General features: G+C 52.0%; 4 protein-coding genes across 4 annotated transcripts; 3 read left to right on the plus strand and 1 right to left on the minus strand.

Moving 5' to 3' along the window:
* Window positions 1-551: 551 nt before the first annotated feature.
* On the minus strand, window positions 552-1,259 carry PtrM4_086170 (uncharacterized protein; the record flags this gene model as incomplete). The annotated part of the gene is made up of 5 exons (XM_001940112.1): window positions 552-584; window positions 663-937; window positions 991-1,108; window positions 1,160-1,193; window positions 1,249-1,259. 5 exons carry the CDS (start codon window positions 1,257-1,259, stop codon window positions 552-554), a joined length of 471 nt encoding a protein of 156 aa, XP_001940147.1.
* A 978-nt stretch (window positions 1,260-2,237) lies between these two features.
* On the plus strand, window positions 2,238-2,666 carry PtrM4_086180 (ARA1, Aldo-keto reductase, related to diketogulonate reductase; the record flags this gene model as incomplete). The annotated part of the gene is made up of 1 exon (XM_001940111.2): window positions 2,238-2,666. One exon carries the CDS (start codon window positions 2,238-2,240, stop codon window positions 2,664-2,666), a length of 429 nt encoding a protein of 142 aa, XP_001940146.2.
* An 8,972-nt stretch (window positions 2,667-11,638) lies between these two features.
* Window positions 11,639-14,335, plus strand: PtrM4_086190 (Atrophin-1 multi-domain protein; the record flags this gene model as incomplete). Its single annotated transcript, XM_001940107.1, has 1 exon — window positions 11,639-14,335. The coding sequence occupies one exon, from the start codon at window positions 11,639-11,641 to the stop codon at window positions 14,333-14,335; it is 2,697 nt and encodes an 898-aa protein (XP_001940142.1).
* A 2,378-nt stretch (window positions 14,336-16,713) lies between these two features.
* On the plus strand, window positions 16,714-18,654 carry PtrM4_086200 (MscS-porin multi-domain protein; the record flags this gene model as incomplete). Its single annotated transcript, XM_066106703.1, has 3 exons — window positions 16,714-16,767; window positions 16,983-17,438; window positions 17,497-18,654. The coding sequence occupies 3 exons, from the start codon at window positions 16,714-16,716 to the stop codon at window positions 18,652-18,654; spliced, it is 1,668 nt and encodes a 555-aa protein (XP_065963641.1).
* Between the last annotated feature and the right edge of the window lie 1,816 nt (window positions 18,655-20,470).

Raw genomic sequence — 20,470 nt, forward strand, 5'->3', positions numbered from 1 at the left:
CGACACCCGCAGCTAGATGGACGAGATTAGTAGACGCAACAAAATGAAAGGAGAGGACAGTCAAATCAAGGGTGGAAGTCCCGATGGCATGATGTGTAATCACGTTCGAGCCCATGAACCTGGTGTCAAACCTAGCTGTGTCGAGCAGAGCTCGCCAGTCGGATGTGTTTGATTGTAGTAGATAGAGTACAGCTACCGCCATCCGCTCTACAAGGCAGGATGGCAGGTAGTGCGTTCTCCAATGACCCGAATCCCTGCGCCGTGTGATCTCGTTCCGCTGACGCCTGTCATCGGTGGATCGTGAACCGTATCGCGTCCAACCGTTGTATCGCATCGCCAACCTATGCGTCTATTCCAAACCGATGACGCCGTATAGTGCATATCCAGATCCGGGGGCACATGTGTGCTTTCACATGATGCCACTCTCGCGAAGCCGGCCTTTGAAATCATCGGCATCCTGGAGGCAGCGAGGCCAGGTCAGCCAGGGTTCTTGGGACGGTCGGGAAGCAGTGTGAGGCCAAAATGGTGTGTAATTCTGTGCTCCGTACGCTTTACATAATCTTGGTGATGATGTCGTCCTCGGCCTGGACGACAGGGCGCGTCAGCCAGTTGGCGCTATGGGTGCGGCGAAGCGGACCTGAAAGTCATCACACTTCACTCACCTCCATATCCTCGAGGCTGTCTTGCTGTCCGATACACCGCAGTACGTTCTTCTTGCTGCTCTCCTGCATCTCACCCGCAAGCAGCAGCTCATCGAGAATGAAGTAGGCCTTTTGGAAGTTGAAGATGATGTCGAGCTCGCACACGTTGCCGTAGTACTTGTCCATCTGCTCGACGTAGCGGTGGACGATTTCGAGCGTGATTAGCTCATTGTCGGTCGAGTCGCAGCCGGCGATGAAGAAGAGCGAGGCGTAGCGGCGATATACGATCTTGGTGTCTGGAAGAATGTGTAAGCCTAGCGCTGCCATTACCCCTGCCGGACCCACTGACCCTTATACTCGAGGAAGTTGCACATGCGCGTGCGACGGGCGAGGACGAGTTGAGAGACGTCCTTGACAATCTTGGCCTTGTCCTTGGGCGCGAGTGTGGTGAACCATTTAGCTAGGCGCTACCGTCTATCTTCAGCAGGGGACTTTGCGGTTTAGGGTGAGGGACCAACCACTTTGCCCTGCCGTGAGAGCAAGATGAGATACCTGGAGCTATTAGCATCACGTGTCGGTTGCAAGGGGCAGCAATGAGCTATCGTACTTGATTGTCATGATGTCGAGTGCGGTGAGGAGCTGGTAGCGTGAGCCGGCTTGGAAAGATGTCAAGTTGAGCGATCGGCGCGCTGTGGTCACAGGCCAGCCCCGCGAGTTTGAGAAACGTCAATGCGCCTTCATCAGCACCCCGCTATCACCAATCCAGCCCATCTTTCGTATGAATGCGCCGATACGCCTGAACTTTGCTGTTGTATTCTTCAAGCCTCGATATCCCATAGATCCGATTTCTGAGCCAGGCGCCATCTTTTTGCTAAACGCGCCCCACCCGCTGACAAACGCCGGCCGGCTATCGTAACCTTCACTGGCAGCTGACACAGCTTGCACTTACCACCTCAGAGTTTAGAAAGACGACAAGGTCCCTTGGAAAGACACACACTTACCCCCTCAATCGCTGACTGACTCCACGATCGCAATCATGAAGCTCATACTATCCACCTCGTACGTTGTATTTACCCACTCCAATTCTCACCTAACAATCCCAGAAACACAATGTCCGGTGGTCCTTCCGTGATACGGCGGCCATTCTTCGAAAAGTCAAACACAGAACTCACATCCTCTCTCCGCGCAAACTTCGCCGCCCACCAACCCACACCCGCGCCCTCAAAACCAGACTATACAACATGGACCACCAACACCGACTCTGCCCTATACATCCCAACTCACACGCCCTCACCCCTCACCGAGCCCCGAGAATCATACGACATCACCGTCAAGCTCTTCTATCTCCCAAACATACCCGCCGACCGACGCTGCGCCCAAACAAGAGAAGCCATAGAGCTAGTGCTTAAGGAGCTGGGTACATCATCAATAGATCTTTTAATTGTCAGCTTCCCCGGCGTATCCTTCGATGCCGACGACGAAGACTCAGACTTCGACGACGACCCGCCCTCTCCTCCCTCCGCCACACAATCTACCAACGAGAACACAACTGGCGACTGTCTCGACGCCGGCGTCCCACCCGAAGACATAGAAACCATGATAACAACCTGGCGCACGCTTGAGAAACTACAATCGGAAGGCCTAGTCTCTAAACTCGGCATCGCGGAATTCGGTGTCGCGCGCCTGACACGCTTCCTCGAACACACAAAGATTAAACCAAGCGTCAATCAGATCAACGTTAGGGACTGCTGCGTGGTGCCGAAACCGCTGATATTGTATGCGAAGCAGCAGCAGATTGAGCTGCTGACACATAATGATTGCACAAACATTCTGCCGAGGGGGACGCTGAGACAGATACTTGGGAGTGGCGAGGATGGCTCTGGTGTATTAGCAGGAGAAGGGAATGAAGGCGGGCTCAAGGGTGATGTGGAACCTCAATGGGTTGTCAAATACACCGCAGTGGTTAAAGATAGAGGTGTGGTGGAGAGTAAAGGATATTTCGCCGTTGCCGAGTTGAGGGATTGATTAGACAACCTCTACACTCTCTTGTTTCTTTTCTTTTCTTTTCCACGACACATCGATCATGCCTGGCGTGCCTGTATCAATACGATGATGGATGGGTTTGGACCGTATAGATGATACCAAAGTTGTATGAACGTGTATATACAATACAAATTAAGGTTCTAGTTCAACTCCGCTAGGATTTCATCCGTTCATTAGCATGCCTAAGTGAACAAGGCATTGAGCGCCATTACGGCCTTTTCCTTCTCATCCTCATCTTCCCATCCGTCGTCGTCACCCCCTCTCTCCCCATGATCTTCGACTCACGGCTTCCCAATCAACCCACACTCACTACACCCCAAACCCCTCCTACCTTCTCCCAAGTTCCCACACACTAACGGTGTACCGCATGTACTACATTTCTTTCCTATTACCCCCATGGTTCCAGTCATCACACTTGTCCCGCCATCCATTCTCTTACCGCCTTCTTTCCTACCGCCTTGCTTGCCTTTTGAAGAACTGTGCATCATGTTTTTTCCCGTATAAGGAACGGAGTGAAGTTTAGTAAAGTTTTTGGACGTAGTATTGATATCGATATCGCAGATAACGAGTGTATTACTGGAGTAAGTAGTAGGGAATAGCGAAGTCTTAAGAGCGGATGTGAAGATACATATAGACAACCCACGCGATTCTCGCTATCAAATTATCAAGTTCCGTGCGCTACACGTATCCCAGAGGTGGCATGTCTGTAGAGGTTTGCCGAAGAGAGTGAGGCGGTGATGAGTAGACACGTCACTTCAGCGTGTTCTTGATGTGAGTTGTAACTATGATTCTGGAATGAAGGAGTCGTAGACGGCGGCACTTGTGTAGCGCAAGATTTATTCACAGGTTTACGTACAAGAGAAGTACGCTCGTTTGCTGTACGTAGTGTCATGTGGTGGAGACTGTGAAGATGTTGATGACCTAGGATGCCATGTAGACCTCTTGTTAGACTTCATGGAGTTTGCGCTTCATTACTAGTTATGATGTGGGGGGATGTGATACTTTAAAAGCGTGGGCATATGTCACATTTTCGCAGTGTATATATGTACTAGGACAGTAGTGTAGAATTAAAACTTTGTATTCTCCATTTTTACTGCCCACAATACTCTCCGTCAAACAACATCATCAAGACCACAGTTGATTTCCAATTATCCACGCGAATATGACTTGCTACTCAGACGCTACGATGACACACCTATCCCAGCTCCCTCTGCACACTCAGAGCAGCATCAACCCCAACCTAATCAGAAAGAGAAACGAGGACAAAGAAGATAACGAGGCCAAGCAAGATGACGCAGCGAGATATCCAGTTCAAAATTCATACATCTCCGACTCCAACGCCGACTCTGATTGCTGCTGCTCAGACCCCGATTCCAACGAAGAAGACGGAGACGACGATAAACTAAAACACGGCTCATTCGGACAGTGCTGGAACTGTGATTCCACGCTTCGTTTCTCGAGGATGGTAATATCGGGGGTGGAGTGTAGGGATTGTGGGTTTCCTAACTAGATAGGTAGAGTGGAAAGAGAGAGAAGAGTTACGGGGGTTGGTTCAGCATGTGATAGAAATTCCATATTATCTATGTTGGTTTGTATTCATAGCAGTGCAAATGGAGTGAGTAGAGAACTCCGGGAAACATGGGGTCTGAGGTTAGGTCTTAACAGGTAGAAATGTCGTAACTCGACGTATCCATCCTGCCTTCTCTTCACTACCCACAAACTCACTCTCACTCCTCCACTTGTACCTATATCATATCCGCGCAACGACTCAACTACTAACCTTCGCACTAACCCAATATGATCCAATCCACAAACTACAAATCCATTCAGTGTTCCACCACCTCCCCCCTTCCACACGTCACGCCAACAATCAAACACTGTAAACACTCGCCTCTCACACCACGCACAATCTCATCACTACATTACACCAACAGCCCCTTAACCGAAACCCACACAACATCCACCTGCCACGTCTTAACCAGCAGCCACCGATAAACTTACGAACTTATAAAATCAGTCGTCCTGCCCTGCATGACCCTTTCAAAACCCTAATCAACAGCAGTCATGTCTTCATCACAGAAGCAGTCTAGCACATCCCCCATCTCCACCTCCACCTCTACTTCAATCTCAGCCGTCGTAACAACCGGATACATCCAATCCGTCCATGGCATCCACTACATGGACGAAGGCGAAAAGGATAAACACGGCAACGTCATGCTTGCTTCCAAAGAGCCGTGTGAGGACTGTGGCGGCAAGGTAGTTTGGGCAACAAAGGGGCCGTGGTTGATGGTTTGTCAAATGTGTGGGGAGCCGCAGTAGAGATGGACGAAGGAGATGGAGGGGATGAGGGGGGATTACGTAGACATGTACCAGGTACAAGATGGAGAAGATGAAAAGAAATAAAAAAAATTGCTATACATGTGAGAATTTCTCATGCTGGGAAATGTAAGTCATGGTAAAGAAATCTTGATATCGTATCCGAACACTCCGATGATACACGACCCCCTTTCCATACCATCGCCAACAACACTACGGATTTCCGAGAAATCTAAAGTATGGGTATTGTATTCTATCGCAAGTATCACGCAAAGGGTATGTTGAGTCGTCAATCACCCGTGTTCTCATCCCATAAGCCAAAGCCACGTCTCGAAATCTTGGTGATCTACAGTACCCTGTACTGTAAGCAACTATCGAGCCCATCGTAATACCACATTACGACAATCCAGTCATCATCCACCCCCTTTCCTTACCCCATCAAACCTACCCATCCCACACCTTACGTACAAAAAAAGCAAATCCCTCACGTATCCAAACCTTACACCACGCCCCCCATACATACCCCGTTGCTTACCCTCCCCCTCCCCTCCCAAAAATAGCCCCCCACGACCAGCATTACCAAACCATATCACCGTACCGCCAATCTACCAAGACCCCTCGTTCCACCCCCCATTGGATCGCTACTTCTCACCTCACATAAGCAGTACGAGCGAGCGAGCGAACGAACGACGACGATCATAGCCCACAAGCCAATGCCGCAACACACACACACACCCCGTACTCGCAACGAGGTAATCCAATTTCAGCAATAAGCACACCCCACGTTTCTATTTCCGGTCCGGTCCGGGTCGGGTTGCTTATCGTAGGGTACATCCGAGGGGAACATGATGTTTACGAAGGTTTTTTGCGCCCGCGCACACCAGGCGGGAAGGAAGTGTTTTCCTGGGAACCCCCCTGTGTCGTTTGTTTGAGCTGGGAGCAGGGAGGGACCCTTTTTTGTGGCAGTGCTATAGATTCGGGGTGTGAAGGATGTACATACGGTACATAGGGTGCGACGGAAGTGACATTACCCAGTGTGAATAGTCAAGTCATGTGAGTTGCGGGTTGCGATGCGAGTTTTTGTCCGCTTTCAGTCCGCAAACATCCTGTAGTCACTTTCGCAGCTTGGAGCATAGGTGGCATTTCTGACAAGTACTCTAATCGATGCCAGGCGATCAGCTCTGAAGGACGACCGTGGGAATGTGGTCTGTCAAATTACTCCTTGCTGACTCATTCACCAACAACAGTCACAGTAGTCAGCGCTTCCCAAGACTCTTCTAGTGAACGACGCATTAGCGCTCACAAGGTTGACAAGTGGTCTTAGTATCTTGGACGCCCTAGGCGTTCATACGCGTGAGGTCCAGAAGTAAGGTGGTTGGTGGCGCAGCGCCCGGGCTCAGGAGCAGGTTCGGTGGACAAAGACTTTAGTGGCGCATTCAATCAACTTGCTAACAAACTTCATCATGCCGCTTGTGTCTTTGTTGGCCGATGAGAACCTTATGCCAGTCAATGCTACGCGAAATCTAACCCAGCGCCACGGCTGCCGGGAACTCTCCTAGTGACGGTCAGGTGTCGCACCCATTGGGTCATGTCGCCGTGATAAAGCCGACGTCTGTATATGTGAAGATGCTATGAGAAGATCGCAATCCATTACTTGCTTTTGTGACAGATTGAAAACTTTGGCTAGGCTGTGTCATAGACCTGTTTTGAATGACGCTGCTTACCCCTCGCGCCTATACGCGCATGCTTTTGCGCCTATAGCCGCGTAGCTATAGACGCTGTGCCTACTGGTACTGCAAGATTTGTAAGTCTTTGCTTGAGCTGAGTTACACCTCGTATTGGTGTTCAACGAACGCCTTTCCAAGCCTGTAGTTGTTGGGCCTAGACGGCGCAAGGGTCCATAGGGATCCAATCGACATGTAGATCAACCCTCCAACACAGATAGAGTCAGTAGTCTGCACGCTTGTCATGCACTAGAGAACGCTGCAGCATCGACATCTCGAGATCTTTGGCTTAAAGTCCCGGCCAGTCGGAGAGCAACCACACAGAACCCTTACATGTCCAGTCCTGTCGTGCACGGTGTGGCTGCATTTTTTGTAAGAATATATGCAGGTCAAGACAGAAGTCTGACATGCACGAATGACTAGAGACATGATGTTGTATGATTGAGATTGACCGGTTCTGCCCTTGCATGAACCGTAGGCTCAGGTGACGACGCTTAACATTTTAGATCGCTACTGCTTATCACTAGGGAACCGCGTGGTGTGAGCAATATGCAGCGCTGAACTCGACCTATGCTTGAGGAGAAATGCCCTGGCCAATGGGATGCCTAGACGGTTGATAAAGCAGGAAGCGACGGGTGTTCGGCTGCGTCATGGAGGGCAGCGAACGTTATCGCGAGGTGGCGGTCCATCTAGACACGCTTATAGTGTCCGTAAGCGATAGCGCTCTCCCCATCAGGCCACATCAAGAGCTGATGATTTGAAAGTGGCTACTGCATGTCTGCTCGGACCTGTAGAACTCAAAGACGAGGAGGTTGCCGAAGTGCTGATGGTGTGCTCAGCTGTGCGCCTTCAGGCAAAAACGCCTATCATGGAGAATGTTCAGGCGTTGAACGATAGGCGGTCTGGAAAGGCCCAACTGGGTCAACTGGGCCTGTTCCTGCATCTGGAACTGCCGGTACACCGGTCGCTATGGTTTCAGGTGGTCGAGTTCGGTGTGGGGTTGGAGCATCTGGTTCGTCTGGGGAAAACAGTGGCCTAGCCGTCCATTACAGATGGAAGCGAGCGGGAAGCGGCCATCGAACGATCTTGAGCTTGAGGATGCAAGTGGTTCCTAACTAGATGAGGTGTTTTCTGTTGGGAGATTTAGTGGTTGGCTGAAGACATGCAGAAAGTCGCGCGTGTGCGGCTCTGCGGGTCTAGGCGGGACAATACGTCTGCGTCTGCGTTTGCGTCCACGTCCACATCCACGTCGCTGGCAGTGGTTGTCAGAAAGGGCAGAAAGGGCAAAGTGCCGCACCTGCTCTCCGCTGTCTTGTGTCGCTGCCACGTCAAGCCAGCAAAAGCCGTCCAAGTCACGATGACGACAAAAAAGCAAGAGAATGCGGCCATGATCGCGGTGCTCGGGTATCAGGTTTGTCTGTGTTGATGGCAGGGAGGGGTCAGGTGGCAGCAGAGCAGGGATCACGTGTCCATTCCGGCTCAGCAGGGAAGGCGCAGTCATGGCTGCGCGCATCGATTGGCCGAATTAGTGAAAATGCTCATGGCACTTCCCCTTTCTGGCAATGGGAAAAAATGGATGGCGGAAATTGGCAATCTCGCCTTTGCTCAAGAGCCATACCAGACTCGAAACGAGATTCGCAATTTTCTCCTGTCCGGTATCCGACAACCTTGCACACATAACAATACAGCTGTGACTTAAGCCAACCAGGACAGGGTGAACGGCCGGCTGGCGCCAACTCGGTTGTTACATTTGCCGGCCACCGCTATACCTGTCGCGAGTGAGAAGTGGTTGCTATGCAATTACTGAGACCGTTGCTGGCGTATTGCTTCTTTGACACTGACATGTAACGTCAACGGACGCCAGCTCAAGGTTTACCGTACGAGGAGGTGTAAAGGTTCCTGATGCTTGCACACCAATAGACTGGCGCCGAGGGTTTCGCGGCGTGTGGAGCAGCGACGTGGCGGTGCGGTGCTAAAAGCTCGGGTGCCATGTTTGCGCTTGCGTGCCTGTTGTCCAGAAATAACACCAAGTGTCCTCGCGCGACTTGCAGACGCACTCGGCTTCGTGTTTCAGAGAGGCTGCCGCCGAAGTGGTGTATACGCAACAGGAACGCGCTTTCAGTTGTACGAGACCGGTCCTCCTCACCGCCGGTCTGGGTTGAAAAAGCAAGTCCATGCTAGAGTTCGACGGCGCAAACGCAGCGCCGAGAAAGACGTCACGAGAGAAGCCGTTGCGTGCACCACGCTCCACAGATCGGATCGCTAGAGGCAAACGGCGCCATAGTTCGTATAACCCTCGGACTTGTTGCAGGATCGCTTTTTCGTATACCGGAAGCATGCTGGTGACTCGGCAAACCAATATTTTTTGGTCAAAAGCGGCGGGTAAAAATGCATCGTGGAAAATGAAGATTGCCAGAATTTGCGGGACTTGCTCGGCTTATTGCACCGAAGATTTTATGGACCCTGGAGATCATAAAGATGATGCAGCGAAGCGGGAGACATGGTACTCCATGGTGATGACGTCGAGATGTTTATGATTTGGAGCCGGAGGGTGGACCTGGTTGGACGCGGACGGCAGAGATAAAACGAGCGCCGAGCATGTCCAGGCTTCCAATGGCAATACATAGGTACTCTGTCATGTCGCATGCAGGTGCACATGACGGAGAATTTTTCCTTGTCGCAAGGACTTGGATTGTTGTTGATGCATCGAACGAGGGTCGCAGTTGCGCGCATGCAGGGTCATTTGAATGTCATGTCCTCACCCCGGTCCGAGTCTTTGTGACAGGACAGGGAGGCTCAAGTGTCAAGTTCCAAGTTCCAAAACAAACAGCGAAGGAGAAGTCCAAGAGGCAGCTGTCATAAAAGGTGCAGCAGTCGGCAGTCTCCGGTGTGGCTGGTCGCGACACGGATGCTGGCTGGAAACTTGAGGCGGTTCCGAAGGCCTGATGCAGGACCTGGCGGGCAATTAGGAGAGGGCAAGTAAAGGCCAGATTGGCTGTCGGACATGTGCACAGCGTTCCTGCAGCAAGTGCGCGTACTGGCACTGGTACTGTACATATTTGCCGACCCCGTTATCTTGCCCACGCTCGTACAAGTCGCGCGCTGCAGGAATGCATGCCTCATCAACCTCACACGCTGCACTGCCGTGCTCGCACGGTCGGCGCTGGGCATCAGCATCAGCAGCATCATCAGCATTACGGTGTCAGAGTGACATGGCAAACATCATCTGCCTCTGCCTCTGCCTCCTTGCCGCTTCTCCGCATTTCGTCTATCATAACCTATTTATGGGCGGACGAGGACGAGCTTCCGTCGCAATTCAAAAGGGGATAGCGAGGCGTCATTGCCCCTGCATAGCTGGGATCAAACGGGCGTAGTCTAGTCGATTGGCCCGAGTGGCATATCAATTTCATGCTTGGCTATACAGGCTGGGGCTGCTGCTCAGCCCCACCGCTGAACGGGTACGGTGAAACATTCGGTGCCCATCCTCATGTCTCGAGGCCGACGATAGTGAGGTGAGCGTGAGAAGTGACGGGTAGGCCGGAGCGTCTTGAGTTTGACGGGCAGCCATGTTGTTTACATACGGGCATCAGCAGCAGGTCGGTGTCGGGACCATAGTTAGCCGCGCTGTGCGATGCGATGGCGCAGGCTGGAAGCGGAAGACGACGGCGAAGAGAGGGGTCGGCGTCGGCTTGCGGCAGGTGGCCAAGACCATCTGGGAGATGATGGACAGACTGCACGCAGAGCGAAGACGATGCATATCGCGTAGTCCCGCTCCAGTGAGGCGAGGAGCGTTGATAGAAGTTGGAACTGGGAACTGGGAACTGGCACTGGCAAGACTACATTGGGCTAGACAGACAACAGGCATCTTCAGGCACGCTATCAGCAGAAGGCACTGGCCAACCGAGGGGAACGGCTACATCAGACATGGTGACGCCGCGCAAGAGTCACAGTGGGAGAGTGGGTTTGCTCGTCGTCTCGGCCGTGGTCTTGTCTTGGTATGGTAGCCTTGCAGTCAGTCGTGAGGCGGGCGGCGAGGGTGGTCCTGCACAGCGCATCTCCGACGGCCAGACTCAGTTGTCGGAAGCCATCTACCAGGCGGTGGGCAAATTCGGTCGCTGAACGTGTGCTAAAAAGGAATTGCGGGCAGTACAGGTACTTTGGTACCTGAGCAGCGCATCGTGTGGATCAGGCGCGAAATTACGAGGGAGCCAGCGATTTGCATGGGTAGAAAGCACGAACGGGGCTATCCCTGCAAGCCATAGTGGGTCGTCGCTAGCGCGCAGACAACCTGGGAAGGAACGACCGACAAAAGCGCGGGTTGCCCAGGTGCTCGTCTCTCACCCACTCCGCCTATACACCCCGTCGACGTCTCCCCGCCCTCCTTGTCGCGCCTCTTCAACTCTCTCTGGAGCCCATTGTCGAACTCGAACTAATTGAGGCGACTCTAGGCATCTGTCCGCTCATTTTTCTTCGTCATTCCTTAATCCTTGGGTGTACTGGCTTCACTCCGTCCGACTACTACGCCCGTTGCCGCCGACCGACTGCCGATTATCGTCGCCAACTCCTCCGCTGCCATCTTGTACGCAACCTCGCCGCCTGCCTCGCGTCACCTGTTGCGACGCCTTGCAATTTGCAACCTTTGTGTGTGCTGACTGTTTCGCGTCAGTAGTAATCGCGTCGGCACTTGTACCTCAAAAGCGCTTGTTTCGTCTCACGCCTGTAGCACCTCGACCGACACCCGTCCAACCATACGCTGTCCCCTCGGGTCCGGCAAGCTGTCCCTGGAACGCACGCTGCCAATCTCACTTGCATCCTAGCCACCTCTCTGCGCGTCCGTTGGCTGTACTACTTCTAATTTCCTGAAGCCCATTGTCGCAGCCCGCGGCGTCCAACAGGGCAGCTAATTATCTCACAATGGCGCAAATTGCTCTGCCACGGCACCAGGCTACACAGTCGCAGTCCAACATTGGCGCTCCGCTCTACCAGCGCCGACAACATGCCAATGCAGGCCCCATTGAGCTCATCCCCAACCCGGAATTCTCCTTCCCCATGCGAGCACCAGACACAGCTTCTTCTGAACCGGCACCCGCAAACGGACGGCCAATGTCGCTACAAGCATATCCACAAGGCCGCCGAGGATCTATGCCGCACCGCAGGCAAAAGTCCATTAACGCTCTGCCAGACTTTTCATTCAACCCTGCAGGAGCAGCAAAGCCAGCAAAGGAGCCCTCACCACCACAGTCACCCGCTACACTGGCCTTACCAGTGACTCCCACAAAAACGACCCATGGACACCGAAGGGGTGGAAGCGAATTCATCGGTGGCGATGTTCGACCTGGCGGAACCGCACCCATGAGCAGCAGCCCTACAAAAGGAGACGATGTATTGCCTGTGCCGAGCGCCACACTGCGACCAGGCCCTCCTGCAGGCCGCCGTGGACACGCCCATCGTCGTTCAGGCGCCATTTCTTCTCATGACCTGACTACAATTATGCAGCCTCCTGTGCCTGGACCTACACCCTCGCGAACCGGCAGTGCGCCCAGCACACCCTCCGAGGGCAAACCGTTTCCGCTAGGCCACAAGTTCAACAGGTCCATTTCTCAGCCCTCACTACGCGAGAATCCTTCAGACGAGGATGGCGCGCGGCCACCATCGAGGGCTCGGGTCACTTTCTCTGATAGGATCGAGACGATCCGCCCGCTTTCGACTATATCCTCCGAAACAGAGGCTACAATGTCACTGCGTGGACATTCGGCCGCCAACAGTCTTTCATCCATCGTAGGCTGCGGCAGCCCGCAACCTGCTCGATCCGGACGCCCTTGCCCTTCATTACACACAGTCGAGGATGAGGACAGCCGACCAAGCACTGCTGGAGCAGTGTTGGATATGTTCGTTAGTGGCCGTATGAATGGCGACACGTCCGATCGCAAACGACCCGTGTCTGCTCTTTCTCCCGTTTCGCCCACGACTCCCACCCCGAAACTCCCCTCCAAGCGACGGAGCCTGTTCCACAAGGATTCTCGCCGGGACTCTAGCGCGCATCCAACACTCCCTACCAGCGCATCCGATCCCGCCCTCTCCAAGTCTTTCGATTCCCCACTCACCTCTCCAATGGCTGTTGACGAACCGGCGGCAGAAGCTATCGAAAAGCCGAAGAGCGTCGCGCGCAAAATGGGCCGCAAGCCGCGTAAGGTCAAGTCTTGGGCGAATTCAATCATTACCAGGAAGGGAAAGCACAGCAAGAGGGTAAAGGCGCGGTCCCCAACGCCACCTCCAATGGCGACCTTCAATGCTGACGAATCGGACGACTCGGAGATGGATTTTGAGCCCAATTTCGACGAAGACACCACGGTCACGATCGTCTCTCCTACCGAGGATTCTACTCCCAGGATCAAAATCGACACAAACTACGCGTCTTGGCAGCCCCGTGCCTTGACACGTGTCGATTCTGACATTATGAGCCCGGTAATCGACTTGGATGCAGCACTCGGACCCTTCAACACACCCAATGGTACTAGCCCCCGAGATCGCCAACGTGGCTTCTCGGCACATCGACGGGCTATGCACAGTGCCAGCGGTATTGCACCCAGCCATCGAAGGACGGAGAGCGCGCCTGAATTGGTACCCTTTGAGCACCGATCATCTGCAATTGCGAATGCTTCTCCCATGGACGACGTGTTCGAGGAGGAGGAGCCTGAGGATGATTTGACCATGGTTTTTCCAACCAAGGAAACCAAGTCGGATTCTGTTGTTGTCGGGACCCCTGAGCCAAAGATTGCCGTCGTCGAAGCAGAGGTAAAACAGCACGGACCCGCGATCAACTGGAACTTCAATGACGGACTCTGTATCAAGAGGAATCTTAAGACAGCTGACTCTGAATCATCGGAGCCAGTATCGCCCAGAGCGCTTCCTGTTCAGCAACTTCCAGAGCCTGAACCCATCGAAGTTGTGGAAGACTACGAGGAACCCCGGACGTCTTCTCTGACGCACTCTTCCGATTCTACAGTTACTCCTCATGGGGGCGAAGACTCGCCAAAGCCACATGAGCCTGTCATGAACCTTTCCCTTCCACTCCATCAGCAAAACATCATGACGCCTGATACCGTTGCATCGTCCTTCTCATCGCCAGACTACCGTTCCAGTCAAATCTCATTCGATACAGCACGTGGAGGCACTGCAGCTTCGTCCATAACAGACTACCCTGTCATGCCATCTCCGCGCTTTGGCGAACCGGGTCCTGAAGTCCGCATCTCTACCGAGGTGCCCTCTTTGACGTCGTCTAGGTCAACAATGACGAGCGCAATGCTGCAGAATGCTTACCCACTTGCCAGCCCGCGTAGAATTGGCGATCGCACATCATCACTGTCCTCTGATCCTAGCGAGATCGAGTCGCGGCGTCGCAAGCGCTCTAGCATTGCTAGTCTGTCTCGGCTGATGGGGACGTCTTCATCGTCATTCAGCGAACGTAGCAAGCTTTCGATTGAGCAACGACCGCAATCCGAGCATCGTGAAGCTCCCAAGGAAAAGAAGAAGAAGAACATTGGAAGCAGACTTAGGAAGTTCTTCCAAAACACCACTCGGGACTCTTCTCCCGCCAGGAACCCGAAATAATGCAGCCATCTGGTCTGACATTTCCATGTCTTGCATATCTTCGCCTTACCTCCGAACCGACGACCCGCAGTTGCTTGCCAGTAATTGTACCCCACTACGACATTATGGCTTTGCTCAAATGAGCACACATCACCTCACCTTTCTCTCGCATGACCATGGAGTTTACCAGCGAATGATTATTTAATGGCGCATTACACACCTGCGATGCATACGCGAACCGGACTTTTTCTTACTCTCCTTTTCAACAGCATATTCTCCCTTATGAGCACTGGGAAGACGGGTATCTAGGTCCTTTGATTTGCATCTGTGCATGAAAGTGGGACATCATCTGGGTTATCTCGACTGGTTCTCTTTGTTTGCGGCGGCACATACACCGCCCACGCCTTTCCTTTACATTTCCTTGCATCCATCAACTTTCATCATACTTTATCAACGGCCATACGCTTGGTTATACCGCCCCCCCATTGCGGATTTCTACAAGACATGTCCGCTTAGTAGCGGCGATACTGCCCCTCTTTGGCAGAACGGCACGACAAAAACAACTCTTTTATTTCCTACAGTCGTTTCATGAAGGCAGTATATACAATACGCCCGAATCCTTTTGGGGGATGAATCACGGCGCATTGTGCGAGTGATGGGGCATGTATGTGGACATGGAGCAATCTCGTGGGCTGATCTGTAGACCCCGAGCTTGTGAAGGATGGAATCAGATAGTGAATTTGAACTGAAATGAATCTTTGAAACAAAACAAGAATCCTCCCGAAAACCACTGAAATCAACCTTTCCGCAAATTAACTTTGTCCCGTGAATGATCTTCAACCATAGTATGTTTGCGACACGACGCATTTCGCTTCTCAGCCGTGCTTACCCACTATCAACTTATCTGCTATCTCACTTATCGGCGCCGTCTCCGGACGGCGTGGAAATTGCGACGAACGGAGCGATCAACCAAACCTCGTCCCGCAGTAACCCGCTGTCAAATTTAAACCAAGTCATCTGTCATCATTGCTGCCCACTATCTACGTAGACACTCACACGGACACAAACACACAGACCAAGGGAGGCCAGTGCTCTTCTCAGGCACAACGGCTAACCCCACGAGCCGCTGCCCAGTGCTTCAGGCCTTGGAATCCCTTCCCCATGACTCCATGACACAGACACACATGACCTCAGTCAGCAGCTCGTCGCAAGCTCTAACACCGTCAATCATTTACTGGATGTAGCCAGTCTGGTGTCATCAGTATGAAACGGTTATGGTGTCTCGGCGCGAACTGGTAAGATGAGCTGGGATGAACGGTTCGGCACTTCACGACTCACGTATGTAACGTATGTTGTTGTGCTGTTACTCCACTCACCTATACATACAAGTATTATGAGCTGCATGCAACCACCGAGAAGAAAAAATCCCGCAATCAATCCACACACGTAGCCGCCGCGCACAGGCAGCCAAGTGGAGTTCTTGCACAATACAACAACAGCCTATATGCACGCACGCAACGCAACGCACGCACGCGCGGGATGATGATGATGCTGACAATGCACTGGAGATCATTCACGCGCTACACATACCATAAACGGGTACCTTACATAACACGAGGCATGTGGAGGGCCGGCGTGGCTTATGAGAGCTTTGGGCGCGAACGGCGCTCGTGAGCAACTCGGTTACAAGTCGGTAACGGATACGAAGACGAGCGAGCGAGCGAGCGAGCGTTGGGTGGGTTTGGGCTCGTGCGTTGGGTCGTTTCAAGGTGATGAGGAGCGTGCGTCGTTGCGGAATTTGAGCATGGGGAGGTAGGCGTGAGGCTGTGCTGGTTGTTGCGGTTGTTGCTGGGGAGATGGGGTGGGTGATGCCGGTTGTGGAGGGATCGGGGTGGTTGGTGATGGGGGCATGGATGATGGTGTGGGATGGGGATCGGTTGGCAAGTGGATAGGTGGGTAGTTATGGATCTGTTGTGTTAGGATCGTAATTTTGAATGTTAATGTCGGAACCTTGACGGCGCTGTGCCGATGTGATGGTGTCTATACCCCTAGGTATCCATGGATGTATGTATTTTGTGCCTCGGTATCTATGCTTTGCTATTCCTTGAAGGACTATAGGGAGGCTTATGCTTGTCTAGGCCTAGAGAGCTAAGAGTAAAGACACAGGCTCCATGGTGTTGACTATTGCAACGTATCCTTGTTCGCTGACTTGGATGCTTCGAAGCCATGGTTGAAGCCATGGTGTTCATCGACTTTCGTAATGCGACTAGGCATTATTCGGCACTAGCGCGCTTTCGCGGAGCAAGTTGGCATCACCGAAGCTCTCCACACCCCGCCATAATCGAGAGCTCCACGCTGAAGTCAGGCGCTGAACACTATAATCGCAATCACCAATCATAATGGCGGACGAAGAGAAAGATAAGGCGGAGAAGATGGCGGCGGCGAAGAAGCGCGTAGGTACTCCTTTTTTGCGCCTTGCGCTATGAGAGAGGGGGAAGATGACACCTATGATATCCCTGGATGTATAGGAGCTATTCCCTTATCCTTCTTTTAGCCTATGGTTCCTTTTTATACCGGCCATATATTAATGCCGTCATCATAGGTCGAGCAATTGAAGAAGCAAAGAGCAAAGAAAGCCGGCGGAAAGAAGAAGGAAGACAAGACTGAGATTCTTGCTGAAGCCGAAACCGAAGCCGAAGCATCGACCGATGCGCCAACTACCGAGATCCAGCCTGAACAAATCGAACCTGAGCCTGTCGAAGCAACAACCGTATCGGAGCCGCCCCCAGAAGACGATGACGAGCCCTCCGAGCTAGCCGTACCCAAGTCGTCGCACGGACGCAAGCCTTCAGTCGCAGTTGAGTCGCGACAACGATCCGAGTCTTTCTATCGCTCAGGAGCTGCTGCTGGACCTCTGTCGCCTGGTGCTGGGATCACGAGTGAGGTTTACAGGGAACAGGCGCTGAAAATCGAGGAGCTAGAAAGGGAGAATAAGCGGCTCGCAGGTGAAGTTGAGGAAAGTCAAAGCAGATGGAAGAAGGGCGAGGAGGAGCTAGAGGAGCTCAGGGAGGGGAGGGGAGATGTTGCGCTTGCGGTTGAGAAGGGCAAGGAGGCTGACAAGCTGGTATGTATGCATATGGGGTGGGTGCGACAGGTTGTTTAATATACTAACATACGTAAAGAAAGCAGAGGTCGAATCGCTGAAGAGACAATTATCACAAGCACAGTCGCAAAGCAACAAATCCTCACGCCGTACGGCCACCGCATCACCGAGCCAGAGCGCATCCGTTGACGATCTGAACGCACAAGTCGCTTCCAAATCCGCAACCATTGAGTCACTCGAGCTGGAGATATCCAATGTCAACAGGCAGTTGTCAGAACAAACGAGCAAGAATAATGAGCTCCAGTCCAAGATCTCAAGCCTTGAATCCGCAGTACAAAAAGCGGAGCAAGAGGCAGCTTCAACGAAGACTGAGCTGGAGGAGCTCAAGGCGAGTTTGGACAAGGCAGGCGATCAGGCAGAGAAGGATGGCTCAGACCGCGACTCTGCGCAAACACGCATTGCGCAACTAGAGGCCGAGCTGGGCACCGCAAATCGCAAGGCTTCAGACTCCATTTCGCGCGCCGAGTTGCTCGAGAAGAAGATTGAGACTCTTACACAACTACACCGCGACAACGATGCCCGGAACCAGACACGCTTGCAAGAACATAAGAAGGTGGAGCGCGAGGCAACCGAAATGCGGACTCGCATCACCGGTCTCAGCAACGAGAATGCCCGCTTACGAGAAGCAGAGCAGCGTCGTCGCAAAGCAGACCTGGGCTCAATCGAAGATTCGAGTGTTCAAGAGTTACTAGACGAAGAGCGCGACCGTCTCCTTGCCAAAGTCCGCGAACTCGAGGAAGAAAACTTTGAACTGCGCCGGGGTGTATGGCGCGACCGTCGCCGCGACATGCAGCCTTCTATTGACGGCCAACCAGACGCCTACAACAGTTTCGACGACGTCGACCTCTCCGGCGCGCCGTCTCGTCAAGCCCTCCCCAACCGCACACACTCCTCCTTCCAAGACGTCATCCAATCCGGCATCTCAGCTTTCACCGGCCAAACCCCCGCACATCGGCGAAGCGACGCGGCTAGTAAGACGAAGCCCCGGCAAGAGAGCTTGGGCAGCCTCGACGAGTTTGAGATTGATGAGGAAGCGTTCAGGTTGGCACAGGAACAGGAGGCGAAGAACAGGCTGGAGAGGGTCAAGGAAGTTAAGAGAGGATTGGTGCAGTTCAAGGGGTGGAGACCAGATTTCGTGGATGTCAGAGTGGGCATGGGTGGTGTTTTTGAGATTTGAAGGGAGTGTGGACACATGGTAGGATAGGAACGCGTCTTTTGGCATGCAAGAATATAGATAATACATGGTTTCATGTGTTGAGTGGTTTTAGCATACATACCTGGCCGACTGGATCATGGTGTTGTTCACGAACTTCGTTTGGCCATGTACATCTTGGTTTTTCGTTTCGAATAAAGCTCGCTACTTCAGTGGAAACTTTCGAGTAGGCAGAACACACACAAAACCCCCCGAGTTCACACAGAATTATCGTTTTTTTTTGTTATACGCGCACCACAGGCACACCAGCACACATAGCGTCTGGATATTATCTTTTTTGTATTCGGAAACAACAACCGGAAGAGAACATTTTGTTATAGTATCGTCGATTTGTTATATGCGCACCCCAGGCACACCCGTCCATGGTCCGTCTTATTATTAATTTTAGAAACAACAACCAGAAGAGACCATTTTGTATCCTTCCCAACTTTTGAAAGGTTGATGGGAAGGAGAAGGAAGAGGAGACGCATGTCATCGGTTTGTTGGTATTTTTAATCGCTCCGGCGCAGACATCCAGTTTGTTTGTTCTGTATTTTAAGTGTGCATCCTTTCAGTCAGAAGGTAAAATGGAGGTAGGAAATTAAAAACAGTCGCGGCACATGTTCAAGGCGTCGGTCTTATTTAATTTTGGGAATAAGAAGGAAGGTCTTGAATGTAGAGAAGGAAGAGAGAGAAGTAGAAGGCAACTGGGGATTTTATACACCTTGCAGTAGCGCACGGACACAGACACAGCCACTCCGTAACTTCTATGTGTGATAGTTTTCAGAAGTCCAGGCCAGGAAGTCATGAATGTTTATGCGATCAATTTTTAGAAAAGGCGGACAAGACATAGAATGGATGCCGCTGTATTGATAGATTTGGACGGCAGGAAGCCATCGTCTCAACCTCTCACTTATTTTAAGAAAGTGGTGCAAGGTAGTAAGATGGGTAATTACTTCAGTGGTTTGGAGACATCAGCTGCGGATGTTTATTTTTCAAGGTCCCAGGTCTGGAGGAAAACATGTCTTTGCTCGATGCTAGTTTCAGAAAGAGAGGGAAAGAGGAAGACGAGCACATATACTTCACACTTCCAGGTTTGAACTTTTCGTAGTAAGATAGGAGTGTCGCAGGACAGCCAGACGTGAACGTGATGTCTACGATCTTTTGGGTCAGGTCGCCACATACGCTGGTATGTTCTGATTTTTGAACAACGAAGTGGGGAAAAGGGCCCATATCTCGCGACTTGTTTTTTAGAATGTAATTTCAGGAGATGGGAAACAGAAAAAGAAGATTTGAGGCATGCCTAACTATTTCTTAGAGCGGAAAGCGACATACATTGAGCGAAAGGTATTCTAGAAAGAGTATGTTTTTTGGAAAGAGGGAAGATCTGAGGTATGCCTGACCATCTCCCGTGGCGAGACACAACATATTTCGTTCCGTGGTATGTTTTAGAAAAAGCAGAAAGACAGCTCATCCGGCTTTTCGTGTTATGTTTTTTTTCAAGAATGTAGTTATATAGAGGAATAGTAGAGAAGAAGAGAGGAAACCTTTCTGGAAGAGAGAGAATTTATAAGGCCTCCCTGAGACCCGCCCGTGCTCACACAGCATAGTCTCCGACGTCATCTTTTTTGGAAATAGGAGGAAGACCGCTGTTTTCATATTTATTCCGCCTGTTTTATAGAAAGTGTAAATATGTAGAAAGACAGTGAGGAAGAAGAAGATAAGGAGTGCTGCCTGAGAAGAGGAGACTTTATATGGCTGTCTCTAGTGTGGCTTAGTGCAGGTCATCGAGGGATGCGCA

Source organism: Pyrenophora tritici-repentis, chromosome 3 (genome assembly GCF_003171515.1).
Source record: "Pyrenophora tritici-repentis strain M4 chromosome 3, whole genome shotgun sequence".
NCBI lineage: Eukaryota > Fungi > Ascomycota > Dothideomycetes > Pleosporales > Pleosporaceae > Pyrenophora > Pyrenophora tritici-repentis.